The 20,414-nt window shown below is 48.6% G+C and overlaps 6 protein-coding genes across 6 annotated transcripts; 3 read left to right on the top strand and 3 right to left on the bottom strand.

The window, feature by feature from the left end:
• Nucleotides 1-288: 288 nt before the first annotated feature.
• On the top strand, nt 289-1,418 carry ABOM_011769 (KH domain-containing protein; the record flags this gene model as incomplete). Its single annotated transcript, XM_022538897.1, has 2 exons — nt 289-676; nt 733-1,418. The coding sequence occupies 2 exons, from the start codon at nt 289-291 to the stop codon at nt 1,416-1,418; spliced, it is 1,074 nt and encodes a 357-aa protein (XP_022383544.1).
• A 1,773-nt stretch (nt 1,419-3,191) lies between these two features.
• Nucleotides 3,192-5,005, bottom strand: ABOM_011768 (LPXTG-motif cell wall anchor domain protein; the record flags this gene model as incomplete). The annotated part of the gene is made up of 2 exons (XM_022538896.1): nt 3,192-3,619; nt 3,670-5,005. The coding sequence occupies 2 exons, from the start codon at nt 5,003-5,005 to the stop codon at nt 3,192-3,194; spliced, it is 1,764 nt and encodes a 587-aa protein (XP_022383543.1).
• Nucleotides 5,006-5,040: 35 nt separating this feature from the next.
• ABOM_011767 (LPXTG-motif cell wall anchor domain protein) lies at nt 5,041-6,237 on the bottom strand (the record flags this gene model as incomplete). The annotated part of the gene is made up of 1 exon (XM_022538895.1): nt 5,041-6,237. The coding sequence occupies one exon, from the start codon at nt 6,235-6,237 to the stop codon at nt 5,041-5,043; it is 1,197 nt and encodes a 398-aa protein (XP_022383547.1).
• Nucleotides 6,238-13,024: 6,787 nt separating this feature from the next.
• On the top strand, nt 13,025-15,156 carry dspD (putative protein-tyrosine phosphatase; the record flags this gene model as incomplete). Its single annotated transcript, XM_022538894.1, has 2 exons — nt 13,025-13,593; nt 13,677-15,156. 2 exons carry the CDS (start codon nt 13,025-13,027, stop codon nt 15,154-15,156), a joined length of 2,049 nt encoding a protein of 682 aa, XP_022383546.1.
• Nucleotides 15,157-15,971: 815 nt separating this feature from the next.
• Nucleotides 15,972-17,086, top strand: ABOM_011765 (putative S-adenosylmethionine-dependent methyltransferase; the record flags this gene model as incomplete). The annotated part of the gene is made up of 2 exons (XM_022538893.1): nt 15,972-16,030; nt 16,225-17,086. 2 exons carry the CDS (start codon nt 15,972-15,974, stop codon nt 17,084-17,086), a joined length of 921 nt encoding a protein of 306 aa, XP_022383542.1.
• A 161-nt stretch (nt 17,087-17,247) lies between these two features.
• On the bottom strand, nt 17,248-18,325 carry ABOM_011764 (putative nicotinamide N-methyltransferase; the record flags this gene model as incomplete). The annotated part of the gene is made up of 2 exons (XM_022538892.1): nt 17,248-17,786; nt 17,863-18,325. 2 exons carry the CDS (start codon nt 18,323-18,325, stop codon nt 17,248-17,250), a joined length of 1,002 nt encoding a protein of 333 aa, XP_022383545.1.
• Nucleotides 18,326-20,414: the final 2,089 nt, after the last annotated feature.

Genomic DNA, 20,414 nt, shown 5'->3' with positions numbered 1-20,414 from the left:
TCCTCGTGCGCCACCTCTCTCATCCTTGGGTAAGTAGCCGGTACATCTTTGCTTGTCGGTCTCATCGCGCCGTCAACATATTACATACCTGTTTCTTTCACAACCCACTCTTTCGCTCTTTGATTCAACCCAAACACTAAAAGCATGGATGTTGATCGCGCGACTTCTCTTCTCACCCATTGTTTAGGTTTGTCAGCTAACTGGCGAGAAGGAACTTTTATTAAAAGATATCCTGATCTCCTAATCATCGAATCTTCGTCTAACTGATCTCTTCGCTCCTTCGACATAATGGAATCTGCCGAGCTTCACGATGCCCAAGTTGTTGATGAGACTATGACTGATGCTGTCAACATGGTCGACGAGGGTGATATGGATATTACTCCGAAGACCGAAGAAGAATACGCCCAGTCGATGCTGACCCTCCGTGCGATCGTTTCGTCCAAGGAAGCCGGCGTGATCATCGGCAAGGCCGGTAAAAATGTTGCTGACCTGCGCGATGAAACCGGTGTTAAGGCTGGCGTGAGCAAGGTTGTCCCGGGCGTTCACGATCGAGTCCTGACGGTGACCGGTCCTCTGCAAGGTACCGCTAGGGCCTACGCTTTGGTAGCCAAGGGCTTGCTAGAAGGTGCCCCGCAAATGGGTATGGGTGGCATCGTATCAAACAATGGAACTCATCGTATGTGTATCTAACCCCATCAATTCTCGTGGGAAAGACCAACTAACATATGGCAGCTGTTCGCCTCCTCATTTCCCACAACCAAATGGGTACTATCATTGGACGGTCCGGCCTGAAAATCAAACATATCCAGGATGCATCTGGTGTACGAATGGTCGCCCAGAAGGAAATGCTTCCCCAGTCGACCGAGCGAATTGTTGAAGTGCAGGGTACTCCAGAAGGCATCGAGAAGGCTGTCTGGGAAATTGGAAAATGCCTTATTGATGACTGGCAGCGGGGCACTGGTACCATCCTATACAACCCCGCTGTGCGTGCATCTGTTGGCACCAGCCCAGTCAACCAAAACGTGGGCAATGGTTACAGCAGCCGCCCCTACAATCGTACCGGCAATGGTGCCGACTTCAGCGACCAGTCCGGTAGCTACGGCAGACGCTCCAACCCCGACACATCAAACCGTGGCTATCCCCTGGTCACCGAGGACGGCGAGGAAATCCAGACGCAGAACATCAGCATACCTGCTGACATGGTGGGATGCATCATCGGTAGAGGTGGAAGCAAGATCACTGAGATCCGTAGGAGCTCTGGAGCGAGGATCTCGATCGCCAAGGCTCCTCACGATGATACCGGCGAGCGCATGTTCACCATCATGGGCAGTGCCCAGGCGAATGAGAAAGCCTTGTATCTTCTGTACGAAAACCTCGAAGCCGAGAAGACCCGCCGCAGCCAGCTCCCCCAGGAATAAATACCTTACGCCCATTGGCTTAGTCCGAGAAACTCCATCCTACCATCCCGAGGACGCTCCTAGCCTCTCTCTTGGAAGTTTCCCAGCCACTTTTGTGTTCGCCCATTCTCCTTTAATAAATTTTCTTCGTGTCGTTGTTTTTTCTTTATATTTTTCGTGTTTCTCGTATCGTGCAGCTTTCTTGGTTTACAAGAAGCAAGGGTTCGCTAGGACGGACTGCACATGCCTGTTTGATACCAACCCTTTACGACCTTGGTGATCGCCTTGTCTCAAAGGATTCAAGTTCGAAAGGCTGACAAGGCAATGTTCTTGAAATCTCTTCCGACTTGTTTCTTTTAGTCCCGCCTTGTCCTGCCGCTCCGTCTTCCCTCCCGCCAAAAGTGCTTCTCCACCCTTTCTTTACCTCCTATTCTCTCGGCATCTAGTATTCACCGTATTGCTCCGCGATCATTCCCACCTCAATGGCACTGTCTTCTTCCCGTCTAATTGAAATTATTCCCTCGAGCAGCTTCTCAACACCGTTTACCTGACGCATCTATCTTGTGACCTATCCTGTTATTTCCTATATCTCCTTGATTCCTCGATTTCTACAGACTCCTGCAACATGTATATCCAGAACCTGAGTACCTCATCCATAGTGGATTCCGAGGCTGAAGAAAACAATCTGAGGCAAATCTTGTCTGAGATCATGACAGATGGCTGCTAGTAGAGCAAAGATAATGACCTGTTCCTATAGCTAGTATGCTCTAGATGTGAGAGCATTTTCCAACGATCTACGATCGTCACGGAATCCAAATGAATACAGTGGAGAAAAGAAAAATAATAAATCACAAACAGTACGATCTATTCCAGCCTAATGACGTAGATTCCTGCAGATCAGATCTTGCATACATGGAGGCGACATCTCTACGCCCGTTCAGGAAAAGCATAATTATGAAACCCAATATTTCTGTAGATCCATACATGACCGAGCCCTGCCTCCAATCACAGCTCACAGAAGCACACGAACGTCAACCTCGGGCATATGAGAAGATAAAATTAGGAAAATACGAAAAAAGACAGAGAATAGTACGGAGTAATATGAGATATGTATATGCATAAGGAACGAATGTAAGAAATACACTATCCCTTACCTAGGTATGTACTGTATATACATAACCCAGCTCTATCCCCAAGAGAAAAAGATGGTAAAATAAATGAAACATGACACGTAAAAAAAAAAAAAAAAAAAAATTTTGTACATTGAAATCGAGGGAAGAAAAAGGAAAATTGCACCCGCCGAAACGAACAAACGTGTCCAAGTTGGAACCTTTGTACAAGTACAAAATAAACAAACAGGATGTCATGAGGTTGAGATAAGGATGGGCAGGCAAATGAGCAAGTAGTTCGTCCATGTAAGTCAGTCGCTCATGTAAGGATAGCAACTTTGGCAAGATCTTTTTTTTTCTTTTTTTTCTTTTTCTTTTGTTTCTCTCATATAATGCGTTTGTGTGCCCGTGGCATGCATGCTTGAATCAGATACAAGACAGAATTGCGCTCGTTAGGATGGATGTACACAGAGTTGCTTCGTATGATGCATGGGTGAGGCTGAGTGCCAAAATAAAAGGGACGAAGGAAGACAAAAAATCGATTTAACAAATAAACTCCGGCTGATCCGTATCCAAATTCCAGGCATGAGTCGCTGCGTTAGATGAAGGGCGTAAGCTACGTTTGTTGTTGTAATTGTATTCCAGAGCAGAAAACACCACGTGTAAACGATAAAGGGCGTAACGTTCAATCAATGTTGTCGTCGAAGGAATTTACTGCACCGTCAGAGATGGCCATGGGTCGTTGCCGGATGCCGAACCTCCGTGTAGTTCCAAAACTGTTCGTTCTCGGACGTGATATAGGGGTATAACTGGCTGCTAGTTTGCTCGATGGGGCGATAATCCTCGTTTGAGATAGATCCTGTCGAGGGGAGATAGGCGCATCGTCGTTGGCTTTACCGGGAGCAGAGATCCCGGAAGGCAACCCATACCGACGAGACCCGGCTTGGATGTTAGAGCGAGAGGTGGCGGGAGTCATCAAGGTTCTGCGGAGTGGAATGCCGGACTGCGAAGCAGTTGGCGTACGGGGTTGCGGTAACTGCGACTGCTGAGACTGCGCCGAGTACCTGGGAGTCTGGTCTTGCTGGGGCTGTGGTGCTTGAGATGCAGAAAACCCTTGGGAAAATCGCTGGCGCGGGGGGCACGATATGCGGGACTCTGGTTACTGATATCCGTCATGCTTCTCGATATTGACCGGCCATGAGGGCTTCGGTGCTCGGCAGGTTCATCCTCGGGTTGCAGTCTTTGGGCCCGTAAAGACGCGAGTCGGCTTAACCGGCTTGTGGGAAGTGAAGAACCAGGTGATTGTGCCTGCTTGGCATCAGATGTTGTTGTATCATTACTCCAGTTAACTTCTTTATTATTCTCGCTGGAGGTATTGCCGCTCGGATTTGCAAAACTGGACCGACGGCTTGCGGCACGAGTACTCTGCCGACGGCTAATAACTTCGGGTTCCTGGACCGTACTCCGTCGATATGGTGTTGTGGGAGTCAAAGTGTCATCATCAGCGCCAATAGGCTGCTGTGTTACCGTAACTTCGTCAGGTTTGCTTGAGGCCTGCTGTCTACGGAGTTGTTCATCCGACAATGCAAGACAAAGCTCGGTCAACCCGCGACAAACACTATCCGCTTTCCGTCTCGACAGTCTGTCGGACGGACCGTACCCGTTCACGACGGAGACACTTCCAGATGGTGCTTTATTAGTACTCAAAGTGGTGGACAGTGATATGGCATCTGTCGCAGTAGCTTCTAAGGCTGTATATACTTCTTTATTCAAAACAGTTTTTGCTTTGGACAAAGCAGATTGTAAAAGGGGATGGACTGGGTTTGTGGGGGGAATGGAATCGGAGCCGGGAGATGAGGTGCTGGTTTTGCGGCCGCGCTTTGGGGAAGATGAGACGGTCGTCACCGTAGTTGTCGCAGTGCGGGGTCGTTCGGCAGAAGCGGATGAGATAGCCTCCTGCGAAGACGGGGGCAGCTTCCCGGTAAGTTCTAGTTTGCGGATCCGGGATTTAAGATCCTCAAGCTCATCCCAGACAGTAGAAGGTGCAGTGGTAGACAGCGTCGACTCGGTTCCATCTTGTCGGGATCGATCGGGCTCGGCTCGGGGACGTTCTGTGACCTCAGAGCTAGATGGCTGCCGACTGCTTCGGATCGTCGATAGCGTTGAATGGCGATATGTTCTAGGATCCGGTAATGAGCCTCGTCTCTCGATAGACGTTTTCTCGGGTGAATCATCGGGGCTGATCTGGCTTAGTCTACTTCTCGGGACACCAATAGTCGACTTGGAGCTGGAGATGAAGCCGGAATGAAGCGAACGAGAATGATCGTCTAATGGATGAGCGGAAGCCGAATAGGAATACGCTAGAGAACTGCGTGGCTGGGATGGAGATCCGTTATTGGAATGCAAGGGGCTTTCGTAGGGATTCAACCGATGTTGATCGGGGGAAGACGTTTGCTCGTTGGCGCGGGAAGTTGAAGAGCGAAGACCACTGCCGGACATCCTCATTCGCGACTGTAACGTTTTCAATCTTCTCATCAGCTCACAGTCGAAAGATTATTCAAAATATGGCGAGACGCTGAAAAGGGGAGGGCCCATCGGAGATCCTTTTGCAGGGCCATGCTCGGGTTGTTGGTATGTTCGTCTTTCAAAGCAAACACGTTACTCACCCGTCTAAGTTCTGACCGTCCAAGGGATTCGCGACGGCTTGAGTCTGACCTAGCGATATTCAGGAAGATGTCGGATCGAGCGTCGTCCGCGACTGGAGTCCGATTGCCATCCTCTGTCGCATATTTGTTCACACCGTTCACGGTGCGCCTGCGGTCGTTCCCTTCGGTGTAAGTTGCTGTGTACGATGGCATTCTCCTCTTTACACTTGGAAGCGTTTGCTGGGCATAAAAGGAATCTTTCCGGCGTTTTGTCGCATTGGGACTCAGTGCTTTGATGGTCGAATCAGGATCAGGGGCCAGCGCAGAATCGCTATCGTCGTCTACAGCGAACCGGGGCGACGGGGGTAAAGAAGATGATTCCTTTGGAGCGCGACCGTGGGACAGATTAAAGCCTTGGATTGAGTGCCGTGGTCTGTCGTACAGGAAAGTGCGCTGGGGGGTCGGCGTCGGGTTTAGACTAGAGGACGTGTCGATAACGGAGCTGTGCGATGCTAGGGTTCGTCTGCGAAGGGGCAACTGATATTCAAAGTTGAAACGACTCTGTGGTAATCGGGGAGCCGAAGCGACCGACGTGTGGGGATGCGATGCAGAGGCGCCAGGGGTTCTGGATGGTGAGGAGATCATGTCTTGAGCCATCGGGGTTGTTGTTATTGTTGGTGAATCGCTGGTTCCGGCGGATGTTAGCGCGGTTGCGGTGCCCGCGTCACGGGGATCGTCCACAAACATGGCGCCGGGACGGTGTTGATCGAGCCGGGCGAGATGAGATTGCTGCTGGGCTGGGAGAAACTTTGTCTGAACCCCCAGGGTATTGCTCCGTGGACGTCGTGCGGGAGACTCGGTCACGGCTGAACGGGCCAACGCCGACGAATGGTTCACCCCGGAGCCGTATACTGACGCTCTGGAAATTCGAGCCGAATTAAGAGGCGCGTCTCTCTGTGTTGCATGGATGGTCGGATACACCGCAGACACGGTTTGTCGTCGAGGTCGAGAGTTGGAATGATGGTTTTCGGCAGAAGGTGGGAAAGCAGACGCTGGCGTCATCCCATCCACTAGGTCGTGGGACATCTGCATGCTCCTACACTTCTTGGTCAGGCATCCAAGGATTTCATGCACCTTCCCAGGAATCAATCAATCAGAAAATTATGCCAAAAAAAATTTATTCAGGGTGGAAAAGCAAAAAGCCAAAATATTGGCAACGGATTGGTCAACAGAGAGAAATTTTCATTCTATTGGTTGTGGGGATCAGGGATAAAGAGTACTTCTCCTCTTCCTACTAGTAAACTCAGGAGTGAGCGTGGTCTATCACCATCGCCTAAGGCACCGATCTTGTCCCTAATCTATATAAATCACTACGGATTCCTATTAATAACCCTAACCATAACCCGCGTTGTGTGGACGGGAAGGACTGGAAAGACCCGGCCAGAGGAAGGGGGAAATTTTTTTTTAAAAAAAAAATTTAAAAAAAAAAGGTACCAGGAACAGGAAATGAAGGACTCCAGTTATAAGGGTGGCTGGATTCTTCTACTGGAGACAATGGTGGAGCTGCTACTAACACTCTAGTTCGGCTCCAGAACCCGGAGAAATAGTCGATTGCCTTGACATGATATCATCCCAGATAGGATTTACGATATGATATGATAGGACTGAATATAACTAAGGTTCCAAACTTAGTTGAATTTTTAATCCCGAGTTGTTGATGTTCTTCTACTCCGTACAGAGTACTTGCGTTGGATACATCCCATGCAACCCGGAGGACTGACTATGGGGACATCGAAAAGACGCGCAAAGGGGGGCACGGACACAAAAAATAAAATAATAAAAGTCCACAGAAGGAAAAGGACTGCCGACACTAGCCTATACCTGACAGTATTATGGTCAAAAGCTTTCAAGTTCCTATAGCAACAACCACTCATAATCTCCTACTGTAAGTACTATCCCCATAGTTCAAACCTCCTGGTCCAAACATTGGCTGCATAGCTGCTTGTCCGGTTTGGGAGCCCGCCGCGACTACAAATATCTTGATATATCTGTATTTCAAACCACCTTTCCACATCTACTAATTCCAAGACAAAAATGAAATATTGTTTCAGTACTAAACAGTGAACTACAACTTCTAAAATTTGTGGGAGTAAACTCGATATTCGTGAATGTTAACCCATAATAAAGCTAGGTACCTAACTTCAGCACTTGCCTCAAAAAACCAACTAAGATGGCTTGTACAAATTTATTGTGATGGCAAGAGACTTGCAAAAAAGATAAAAAAAAAAAAAAGCCAACAGAGGCCAGTAAATCACAAAACAAACTTGCTGCATTCTATTACATTAGCGTTCACTCTTTCAAACGTCCAAGGTTACCTTCCATGACACGACGATTTATATATATTTTTGGTTTCATTGCCTCCCTATTATATGCTCTCAATCGATTAATTAGACATCGGTTATTTTTCTATCCCAGTCCAGGAAGGCATTATTCAGTAGCCACTGGGACCATGCCAAGATACTGTATATGGCTATTCAACTTCCCTATGTGTCTCTTTTCCCTTTAAGATGTGGCAAAACGTGCTTAAAACACAATCCAAAGACAGACTCACAGATCAAACAACACTGACACATCTGCGCACAAACTTTACCTCGACACCACCCATTTCGAATGGACAAACCGTAATGCCCCCAATCAGCGTCTTTGGCGGCATCTGGGAATCCTGAGAAAGCGAAGTTGATATTAATAGCCACTCCAATGTAGCTGAAACATGCTGTCAGCATGTTTTATTTAGTACCCAACGTGTGTCATCGTTTCGCATGGAATACGATGCACTAGGCGCGAAGCTCGACTATAACTGAAAGCAACAATGGTTAGAGCATGTTTTCCCTGATTGAGAGTTTTTCAACTGTAGGGGGTTAGCAGTGTCTTGTTATAGCAATGCCGCTGACCCGTCAATGCGTAAAGTGCCTAGAAACGATAGCTCCAAGGATAGCCGGATTTTTCTTGCCATAATTTATAGACATACTGGATTAGAAGCGCGGAGAGTATGGAAAAGAAAGAAGAAGGAGAAAAAAGAAGGAACAAGATGCTAAAGCGATGCTCCGAAGCCTTACCACGATCAACAAAGTCATCAAGGATCGTGGTTATAAATATCGAAGCACTCGCACTAATCCCATGGATACAGAAGGAATGACCTCGTGTCAAAGAAAACTCGTGACTACTCTTCTGAAACGTGTCTATGGCGTCGTATGCATGAGAACCAACCGTTCTTGACCTGATCTCCGATGCAAAATAAGCAGGGTTCGCTTGCGCAACGACCAGACAGTGGCCAAGTTCTCGGCCGTTGCAGATAAGGGTATATACTCCGGAGTAACCTAGGTAAATAACCAGATGGGAGAAGTGGGCATAGGGCTAATGATCCCGGGTAGAAAAATTTTTTAGTCTCTGCGGTGATCTGAAACAGATGTCCAGCACTTGAAGAATTCGACATTAGAAATCCACCCTTAATGCATGAATTATGCACATTTACATGCCAAGGCGAGAGACAAGAATAAACAATTGCATGTATGAACACGCTTTAATTGGGATGTTGTTAGTAGTTACTGCCCGTAGTCGAGCAATCCGTGGATTAGGGCAAAGCTAGGCAAAACTGACACAGTCCGTGGTACAGTACAAATCGGCTAAGTCATGTGGGATATCCAGCGGTCTCTTGTGTTTCTGCCTAAAGAAGGAAAACGATAACACTCTGTGAGTGTAAATGAGGCATTTACTTGCGTAAAGGCTGTAGACATTGATTCTGTTAAGCGGGAGATTATCTGGATTTGCCTCTAGGCGATAATCAACCTGAGGAATTGTCTCAGATCGGGTAATTTGGTGGCCTATGACCATAAGTACTATGTCAATAAGGAACCACAGTAATTTATATTGCTCAAATATATGAATCACGAGATAGGACGGCACTAAGTAGATACTGTCATGGGAAGCTGCCTGCACGGTTGTCACACCCATGCCTTTCTTTTCCTTTCCTGGACCTGGCCCCTTCGCATATAAAGCCCTTAATTCCATTGATGACCATGGCTCGAACCGATATGCTCGTCTGAGATAACTGCTATTTGCTACGTGCTAATAAAACGTTTTGATGAAACGACCCCACAGCATTCAAAAGTGTCACCGAACCGGCGGTCCAAGTTCAATGGTTCCCGACGTTGGGATGGAGCTGTACGGAGGGTACCTAAAGTGTTAGTCCCTGGTTGGACATTGCAGCCACGTGGAAATGACAGAGTCAAGTTTCAAATAAACACAGCGTTGCAGAGGCACTGATAACGAACAATAATATTTGCTCAGCAGTGGACCGCAATGAAATTTGAATGATTTACAGTGGACTCCTGTGTGGGTGTGCTAAAAGCATACTATTGATTCTTGTGGCAAGTGTGGGTAGCGATGACCTCAACATCAACAACCAGTCGAAACCAGTGGAACACGCGTTGCTGTGTCATTCACAAGAGCTTGAAGTACGATTTTTGAAGCATCCGATTCATCTGTAACCAATCAAATCACAGATGATGCTTGTCTACTCACCGTTCCGAGGATTGAATCAGGGAGATCTGAAGAGATGGAACTCGGGCTGTGACAGGCGGTGTCGCACACGTGACCCTCCTCCTGGGGGGTGCGACTAGTGGCTTAGCATTGGTCTGGCGTGTTTCAAACATACCTGAACTCCTCCACCCATTGGTTTGAGTTAGCGCGCGCGAACACTGTGTTTCAGCTGCGCTGGTCCAAGTTTATTAATAACACTAGCCCGGATTCGGGTTTTGCGATTTCGGGGGGATTCCCTGGTGTGTGTGTGTGTATGTGTCGGCAAACAAGACACTGCTGGAACTGAGTACGTCGGGTTGCTTCTGAAATGCCGGACGAGAAAGAACGAATCAGCAGGTTGGACTCGGTTGTCTTGTTGAGTCCGAAACAATGTACAGGGATACCTAAGCCAATTCAGGGTTCGTGATTAGGACTCAGCCCGGACGATGCCCGCGCAGCTTCTCCTCGTCCCACCCGCCAATGATGAAAAATCCACAACTCCCAGGGGGCGTTGCGCCTAGGGCGATGATGATGAATCGGATTGGTTTGGCCCCAGTCAATCAGCCTCTCCGTTTCACATTTTCCCTTATCCCCAGAGCCTCGACAGAGTCTATACTAGTAGGTTGGCTCCACGCCAAATAGAGGTCCCTGCTGAAAAAGTCGCCATCTGTATCTAGTAAAATAGTGTCCATGCCTCTCGTCAATTGCCTCTTCTTTTCTGATCTTTTCTGACCTCTTCATCGCTGGAACGACTTACGCTAAGCCTTTTCTTTCTTCAGTGACGCTCTTTGCTGCTATCATCATCATCTGAGTCAGTCCTCACTGTAAGCCCCCCCCCCCCCCCAACGCCCTGCAGTATCAGCGCACCGTGCACACCCAAGCGGGTCAACCTTACGCTAATTTGAAATTATCACTACAGTTTAGCTGTTGGACGTATACTCTCTGCCCGCTCAAACTGGTTTTGACCTCCTCGTGGGATTGAGCAGAATTCTTATTTTTGTCTTTTCGGTGCCTCTTCTGGAAGAACTTTCTTGTTATTATTATTTACTTTCTTTCTTCCATATTTTTTTTCTTTGGATACTATCCTTCTCATCCCCCTCTTCGTGTGACGAGCTCTTTAGGAAAACGGGGTTGTGTGATTCTAAGCGCCGTGACCACTGCCGCATACGAATGAAAAATCCCGTTTGGATCTAGTACCACTCTGGTATAGGTTCACTTCCTGAGACTATAACAGTGTGATCCTGTTGAACCCAAGGCATTGTGAAAGAGATAGGAGAAAAAGGGAGTCTTCGATAATAGAAGAATAAGGTATGTTTGAAATTGTCATTTCTGCTTTTTTTTTGCTATTATAGTCAAGTTTATTATTGTTCATTTGTTTATGATCTCCTGATTTCTGTTTATACGTATTATGCCTCTGCTCTAGTTGGTTATTTCTGTCTTTGTTCGCCCCTTCAAGTGGTACCAGTTGTGGAGCTGTTTTTCGTGTTTGTTCTTTTTTTTTTTTTTTTGTTTTGTTGCAACCTTCCTTGTTTGCACTCAACCCTTGACAAGAGATCCAAAAGAGGAAGAGAGAGGGGAATACCCATTTCCATAACAAGAGCACAAAGAAAACCAAAAGAGGGAGCGAGAAGGGAAAAATGAGCTATGATCTCTTGAAGAAAAAAGAAAAGAAAAAGAATGAGAAGCAAAAATACAGTGCTTCCTCTTCTCTGGTCACTGATTACGACCTGTGATTTCTGATACACGCATGATTTCGTTCCTCCACCCCCTGTGTTGTATCAGAATCATACCCACTTACCCTTGCCCATCACTTCCTATCTTATTTCACTTGCCCTGACCGCGAGGATCGTCACTCGGTCGTTGTTGTGGGTGACAGGGAGGAGAGCGGTACATACCAGCATCTCCGCGACTGGGGAGATGGAGACATGCCAACGTTGGGAAGAGACTGGCATCTGATTTGCGTGCTTTTGGCGCCCGTGATGCACATTCCAGCCTCCCAGACCAACCCGGGCGGCTAAATTTAGAGCTGCAGGCGATGAATGTTTTGCTTCGGTCGGGTCTGATTGGCTTCCCACATCTGGTTGACCGGAGTGTGTATTCCTCGCGCCCCACACCCAACGGTTGAATGATTGGCCTGCCGTCAAGAAACGCGGGCGGATGGTCCCAATCACGGCCTCCATCCACTCCCTTCCCGTCCTCTCAAACGAACTACTGCTGGAGCAAGTGGTTTATTCTTAGTGATCGTTTACCAGTATTACATGCTGCTGCTGGAACTGGTCTGGTCTATCCTATCCTGGAGGAACCTCTCTTTTTCTCACGCACACACAACCACCAGTCGTGTGTCTCCCTCCTCCCTTCGCTCTCTCTCTCTCTCTCTCTCTTCCTCTGATTTCCTTCTTCCCCTCCTCTTCCCCTCTTAGTAGGGTACCTACTTCGCTAATCAATCGACGTGACCCATTTCTCTCCTTTGGCTTGTGGGCAGTCGTTCTTTTACTTCCCTTCTTACCCTCCTTGACCCTACTAGATTCCTCCACTGTTTCTTTCGTCATTCCCCGGAGGAACGACTGCCCATGCGAATACCGGGCGGCAATTCCTCCAACTTTTTACTCCTCCATCTCAACCATTAATTCATTGGATCTTTTTTCCATGCAGTAATTTCTGACGCTGCATCTGTTTTTCCTTTTCCTTTTTTTTTTTTTAATTTCTAGCTCTCCTTGAATCCGCTTTATTATTTATTTTTTTTTGCTGCGATTTTTGATTGATTTGTTTTTCTCATTTTATTATTTCCCGTTGGCACTGCACACCACTGTCCTTTCCTTTACATCACTGACACATCTTTAAGAGGTACCAGACCTCTTGTGGCAACTTTTGGTATGTTCACGTTTTTCTTACATTCATTGCTAGACATCCATTCTTTCGGCGCGCTTCCATACCTCCAACGTTCAATGCTCTCGCCCGGGACAACCACAGGATTTTGCTCTGATCCCATTGTTGCTTCCTTTCTTTTAAGGTTCAGCTTGCCGGCCTTGTTTCACCCTCCTTGCAGCTCTATTTGCTTGGTTTCTTGCGGCCTGGACATCTGTACTTTGCGAAGCCACAAAGCTTGAACATGGAAACTGATTGTGCTCTTTCAAAAAGGTCATTTGCTCTGGTAGCAAGTGCGACACTTTCTTCTTTCCCTCCGTCTGGATGCGATTGCTGTCCTGCGGTTTTTGCGCCGGCGTTCTGTGAGAGCTGTATACCTGAAAGGGTGTCGCCTTTCAAGCGCAGGTCTGTTCTGAAGTCTGGATTCATCATGCCCGTTCAGACTAGTCCACCGTCAGTACCGGATTCATTCCCATCCTTTATGTCAGTGTTTGGTGGGAGACCGCCCAGCATTGCCGACAAAGAGGAGCAGACGACAGCAGTAAACCCCCTCGAAGTGCCCACTAATGTCACCTTTAACACGTCGCGACGCCCTCTTCCTTTTAAGCACCGTGAGAGCATCTCGTCGATGACATCAGCGTCTACTGATTCGTCGCCGACCACCACCATTTCTACCTTCGATTCGCCTTCCGGCCCAGAGACATCTCCCAGCTCTTCCCCGGAATCTCCGACGTCCATGCCACTGTCATATCCCAAATTCATGCCACCCCCGCGCAATGTCGAGAGCCACTCGCTCTCGACAGCCCATAACAACCTTTCCAAATTGTCGTCCGACACACCGAATCCCGTACGCCCAGACTCTCCCGGCAGACGGGCACGAAACCTGAAGAATTTATCCTTGAGAATGCCTCCACCCTCACAGTCTTCCCGCCCTCCAATTGCGACAGCTCCATTGTTGAAACAACCTCGCAACACCATCTGTCCGCGCCACCGTCGCCAGTACACATCCCCCCCAAAAGCACACGCCGAAAGCCGGCAAATCTCACAATTCGGACTCCCGGCTTTGATAGATCGTTTTCTAGCAATATCTCTGAGGTTCCCCCTACCCCACTCTGCCGGCAACCGTTGCGACATACTGAATCTTCTCCATCACTAAATTCGATCTTCTCCCCTTCATTTGGTCCCAAAGGTGGCATGCAATTACCTAGGCCCATGACCCATCATGGCAGTCGACGACCATCAGCTTCGGAGGATAACCCGTCGCCTTTGCAGCCAGTCCCCGATGAAAACTCAGTTTCTGGCAGTGTGCTCCATGAATTAGAGGAGGAGGATGATCACCTAGACTCGAGAGAGTCCACTAGACGTAATGAGCGGGGCTACCCGAATGGGCCTATCCAAATCTATGACTCCGGAGTCTACTTGTACTTGGAACCGACAGTACAAGAAGCGTCCCAGTTTGATGTTGTCGTCAACGTGGCCAAGGAAGTAGTAAATCCATTCACTAACACAAACACCAACAACGGATCTGTCATGAGTGTCCTTCGGAATGCGTGCCCAAATCCCAAGGCGGTGCCGACCGAAGTTCCAGAAACAGCCATGTCAGACATTTCCTTCAAGTCCGCCTTTGAGTACCCCCCGAATGAGTCGTTGCCTGGCACACCTCACAACGACGCATCCAAGCCAGAATACATCCATGTGGGCTGGGACCATAACTCAGAAATACTCGATGATCTCTTACCCCTCTGCAAGCTCATTGATTCGCGCATTTCGCAAGGGAAAAAGGTCCTTGTTCACTGTCAGCTGGGTGCCAGCCGATCCGCTTCGCTGGTCATCGCATATGGTTTATACAAAAACCGGCATTTGGATTTCAACTCCATGTACGAGATTGTCAAGGGGAGGAGTCAATGGGTGGGCCCTAATATGAGTCTTATCTACCAATTGACGGATTTCCGCTCCCGGTTGCTCCGGGGTGGCCCGTCAAAACCGGCGCCCGAGGAGTGGTTTGCGGAAGGACTTCGGAGGGGTTCTGAACCGCAACCCTCTCAAACTGAGGCGATGAACCAGTCCGGAATCGTGACTCCAGCTCTACCGGCTTCATGCGCTGGTCTGTCGCAGGCCTCGACGAGCTCACTCTCGGTGCCTTCGACAAACCAGACCACGCCTACTTCTGCTGAAAGTCTAAGTTTTCCAAAAACCCCTTCGCATAAGCGAAGCCTATCCCCGCGGCCATTAACCCTACGGAAGTCCAGCTTCCAAGTCGGCGACTCGGCAGTACGATCGATCCGTCCAGAGTCTTTTTTGAATTCATGGCGTCCGGAGAGCGGGCCTTACTCCTTAGCCAAGACCGACATCTTCGTGCGGGATGGTCCAGCAGAACCCCCTGCTCTCTTCTCACCTAGAACTACTGGCTTTCTGGCGGCACCGATGTCACAGTCAGTCTCTAGTCAACTAGAGAATAATGGGCTACACGGCCTCCGGTTCGGGTCGCGGATAGCGGATCCTAGGTCTCCTCCCCCAGGGAACGAGCGTCTGATCATGAGAAATATTGACGAATTTTTATAATTCTTCTGGTTTGATGTTTTTAAGACGGAGTTCGCTCAGAGTCATCTCTGAGGATACGTCCTTGAAATGATTGCATGACTGTTTGACATGCCCGATTGAGGCTCACTGTCTTTTTTTCTTTTTCTTCCTTCCACAAAAAGAGCTTCCTTACTACTGGCTTCTCTTCGTTTCCCCTTTCTCCTTTTTCTACTGCCTTTCTTAGCTTATTTTCACTTGCCTCTGGGCTTCTATTCTGATGATTTGATGACCAAAGCGGGCTTTGCAGTCGTTATTTTCTCATTATATCACACTACCTTCGCTAATTGGCATTTTCAATTTCTCAACCGGTGGCTTCATGTTGCGTCTTAAAGGGTGACATTGCATGCTTATTACCGGCGTCCTGGGTGTTATCAAAAGAGATACAGGTGGCGAGAACTCGTACCTGACCATGTAATACTATTCGTTGGGGTCTGTACTTTTCGCTTCGATGTTTAGAGGCTTCTACATCATCGTTTCCATTCGTTTTTTATACTGTCTTATCACACTCTTTATTTACACCGTGGTCATTGCATCGCGGTTTACGGCGAAATACCCAAGGGGCTACTTTATTCTTGAATACAAGGAGTTAAACAAGTGCATATAATGTTCCAGGCAGCAAATAAGGAAACCTCAGTAAAGCGTAGCGTTCGATTGCAAGCTTGCCGCGGTTCTCGATTTCCGCGGGGCCTAATTTTGTCTCCCGCGCGGCTCTCCAAACTTCCCGTGGACCATTTTCAACACGAAAGTTCACATAGACCACCACAGTGTGTTTCCCTGAATAGAAAAGATCAAAAAATATGGCAGAGGAAAGTCATCCAAGTCACCTTTCACCCAGCGAACTGGGAACCAAAGACTAGTAAGTCCCAATCCATTGCATAATGGAAAAACCAGTACCCCGCTACCCCTCCAGCCATATCCAACACATTCTGCAATCATACCCCAAGCAGCCCCCCAAAAAATAATAAAAATAAGAATGAAAAGAAATTCACAATAGAAACACCTACCCCTCTCCCCTCCCTAAACAAACTAACAAGAAGGAAAAAAAAACAGCTGGGAAACCTTCTACGCCCGAACCCTCACACACATCTCCACAAAACAAACCCCCAAGCAAGAGACCACGGACCTGGATTCAGACGCCGAATCTATCGACGACGATGACGACCCCGGCACATCATGGTTCTCCGAACACAACGCCCCCGATAAAGTCCTCCAGTTCCTGACCGCAGAGGACTTCCCCCTGGCACCGTGCAACACTGTCTCCGCGGGTGCCAACAACCACCCCAGCATCCTGGACCTGGGCACCGGGAACGGGAGCATGTTGGCTCTGTTACGCAAGCGGGGCGGGTTCCGGGGCGTGATGGTCGGGGTTGATTATTCGGCGCGGAGTGTGGAGTTGGCGCGGGAGCTGCAGAGGTTGAAGATGCATTCGGCTTATTTGACGGATGACGAGGATGAGGAGTGTACTGGGGGTGGTGCTGAGGGGGAGATTCGGTTTGAGGAATGGGATATTTTGCATTCTGCGGAGGAGGTGACGGAGCAGGGGAAGTTGGATTGGTTTCCGTATGGGGAGGGCGGGTTTGATATTGTGCTTGATAAGGGGACGTTTGACGCTGTTTCGCTTTCGGAGGAGGTGGTCGAGGGCGATGCGGGTGCTTCTGTGGCGGGGAGGAGGAAGGTGCAGAGGCGGGTTTGTGAGATGTATCCGGGGGTTGCGAGACGGTTGGTGAAGAAGGGTGGGTTTTTGGTGGTTACGAGCTGTAACTGGACTGAGGAGGAGTTGGTGATGTGGTTTACCAGGGAGAAGGGGGAGGGCGATCGATTGGAGGTTTGGGGGCGTGTTGAGTATCCCCGGTTTAGGTTTGGGGGCAAGGAGGGCCAGGGAGTTTGTACAGTGTGTTTCCAGAGGCTTTGATCACACACTCAGTGGGTTCGTTTCATTCTTTTTGATGTTCTATCATGCTGTATAGTCGTCACATTTCATTCAGTCATGATGTATAGATCCATTGGCATATATCGCTTTATGGATGCTGGCTTGAGGGCTTTTACCGTGGGTGATTGAACCCCAGGGCCCGTCTATTCTCCTTTTCTCTTGAGGAGAGCAACTACACACCATCTCTTGCGGTTCTCGGGGCCTTCGCCCTCCCGCTCAGGTACCCAGTCCCGACGGACTTCCTTCCCGTCTTCCGTCCCGGAATTGAGATCCCGCTCGTAGATCCGCTCAATCTCCAGTCCGTTGTTCACTGCAGTTTCGAAGAACCCGGCCACGATGGTTCGCCCGGTGTGAAATCCGGCAACCACCCAGACCTTGCCGCCGGGTGCAAGGAACCATTTCATCGTATTTACGAGGTTCTCGTGTTGCGAGGCCATCCAGTAGCAATCCGCACCAATGATCCGGGTGAAGGTTCCTTTCTTCTCGACGGCCCAGGGATCGCTCTCCAGTGTTCCCCACTCATGGGGCTTAATAACAACCTCAGTAGTGGAGGAAGACTTGCGGGCATTGTGGTCGACGTTGAAGGCGATGGCGCCAGCAAAGGCAGGAGAAGAGGGATGGTCGGTAATGGTAACAGTGGATGCTTGCGCAAGGGCACAGACTACAGATGGTAATGCGGCACCTGCAGGATAAGATTAGCCCGATAGATCCATGGTTGCAAGGAAATGCAAGGAAGAGAAAACCAGGGGAAGACAAACCAGCGCCCAATTCAAGCACACTCTCCCCCGTAACTTTCCACATCGCCGTGTCGGAATCCAGTTCTCCCACCGAAGAGAGCTGCTCTGCGTTTTCAACCCCCTCTGCAACCACCATGGCGGCACTCCATAGAAAGTGTGCAAACAGCTTTCGCCCTTGGTCAACATCGTTTAATTTTCCAGCTGCGATCTCTTCCGAGCGATTGTCGCTCTGGTGGGGGTAGGAGGGGACCATGACATCGAGAGCGCCATAGCGCGGGGAGCTGTACAGGAGGTGCTGCCCAGGATCACCGTGAAAAGAGGGAGCGTCATCTGGAAACAGGTGGGGAAGGAAAGCTCCAAAGAGGTCCTCAGGAGATTCGTCCTCAACGGAGTCCTCACCGTGGAAATCGGGAGGAGGGGCTGATGGGGAGGAAGATAAGGGCGTACGGCGGCGGGGGAGGGGTCGGAGGCGGGAGTGGAGCATTGTGAATTGACTTTATGGGGTAATAGACCCCAGGATTGACGTTCTAGCAGAAGTACGGTTCTTGCGGTATCCTACCGTTAATCCTCAAACCAAGCGATATCTTCCTATTGATACTGGATGGTGGACTTGCAAAGTTGTATGGTTCAAATCTTCTGATTGGTTTGGGGATAGGCGGTCGTGATTTGTGTCGGCAGAATACTCCGCCTGCAAGTCATGGGTCACATGTTTCACATGATCGGTTTGGATCTCGAACACCTGCTGGATCTGGGGATCATCCCAGCGCTTTTTGTCCACGAGACAGTGGTCATATCAACAGGGGCAAATATGAAGATTGCCCCGGACTGCTTCGGCTTGTCCATCTATATCCGGACTGTTCCACTGAGGTAACGGTGTCTGGCCTTGACTGAGAAGAATGGCTGGGATCTAACCCAGAAGACTGTGGCCAGCTGGGGGCTTAGATGTTGAAGGAATAGTTTCTTCAGAATGAAAATAGTTGGCTCTTGGCTGTAGAATAAGATTACTCTGATGCGTGACGATAAGGCGATCCAACACAGAGGTCTTCCTCATAGGCAATAGTATAGGTACGCCATTGCGCTGGTCCAGTAGGTTAATAATACCTTCAAAATTGACAGATTATGTGACTGCTTCTCATTCAAAATGACCGTCTCGGTGGCATTGTGGCCAAAACAATATGGTGGGATACTTAGCACGCAAAGCAACGTAAGCAACACCGATGGCGGACAATGCAAGTGCCTGAGACATTCCTTCGAGAATCACTCGTCAAAGCCGAATCGACGCCTAGGGCTAAAGCTGTGGCGTGCTGCAGTTGAAACTGGCTCTTTGTGGTTCGATTGAGACCGACTATTTGTCTACTACTTACTTCTTGAGACAGTGTATCTTGTGCTACATATAACTATCTATAATTAATCTTACATAGATAAAGAACATTTGACCCACGGATTCAATAAGTAGTAAAAAAAAAATAGGAAAAAAGAAAGTGGAAGAAGAAAAATAGTAATTGATTATCATAAAGAATGGCTCAGCCATGGAACCAGGCTCCGAAGGAATGCACTTGACTTGCAGTTTAGGGTATTACCCAGTCAGTAGGTATTGGCCATGTGTCCAATGACCTGTCAGTGCAGTTGGCGGATCTTCTTCTTGGCTGAATCGCAAGTTAACTACGGTAGGACATAGGTACCTCAACCATTGGATGTGCCTTACCTCTGGGAAAGTTTACGGTCGTTCAAATGATAGGCAGGTTTACCTTTCCTCCATTAGTACCTGAGCGTACCTTACTAGTAGTACTGTACATACTATAAATGGTCCCTAACCTCAGGTACTCTGGCGGTAAGATAAGGTCTTGGGAACCACCAGCGGTACCGTATCGAATTGACCCCAGTCAGCCCTTTCCCAGTTTATTCCCCATCCGTAGGGTGATTGGCAATGGGGGACGGCGGCGTCATCCAATCATACGGTACGGTACGGCCATGGGGGATGACATCATGTATCCACCTACCAGGCCCTAGACCGGTCGATGCGTCGATTCCTACGTATTACGGTATGGTCACCGGGACGGAGTACAGCACAGATCACCCATTGAGTGATTTTTTTGGGGCTTGCGGTCGCTGTAATGTACTGCCGGCGGTAATGAATCGAGAGGATAAACTGTACGGTACCTACGCAGCTAGATGCCAATCAGTTTTACTCCTCTCGCTATGTTTTGTCGATGAATGAGATTGTTTTGGTATGAAGATGTTTCTTAATTAATTAAATTTCCTTTTCGAGAGGGGGTAATCTGCACTTGTCAGAAGATCACACCAGCTATGGCCAATTATGTGTCCATTGGATTTTATTAAATCCCTCCTTCTGGGAACTAGTACTGCAAACTGAGATGTGTTGCCTGAAATTTGATGATCTACTAAGTTATTTGGTTCCTCGATTTTGCTACGCATAACAGTTACCATACAGCCTCGTGCTGAGCAGGTGACCATACGGACACAGTCACTGACTAATTCAGTTTCATAACTACCTAACTCTAGAGAGAGAGAGAGAGAGAGAGAGAGAGAGAGAAGAAGAAATAAAAGAGAAA

Source organism: Aspergillus bombycis (assembly GCF_001792695.1).
Source record: "Aspergillus bombycis strain NRRL26010 chromosome Unknown contig00175, whole genome shotgun sequence".
Classification (NCBI taxonomy): domain Eukaryota; kingdom Fungi; phylum Ascomycota; class Eurotiomycetes; order Eurotiales; family Aspergillaceae; genus Aspergillus; species Aspergillus bombycis.
This window is presented reverse-complemented; position numbering and strand designations above follow the sequence as displayed.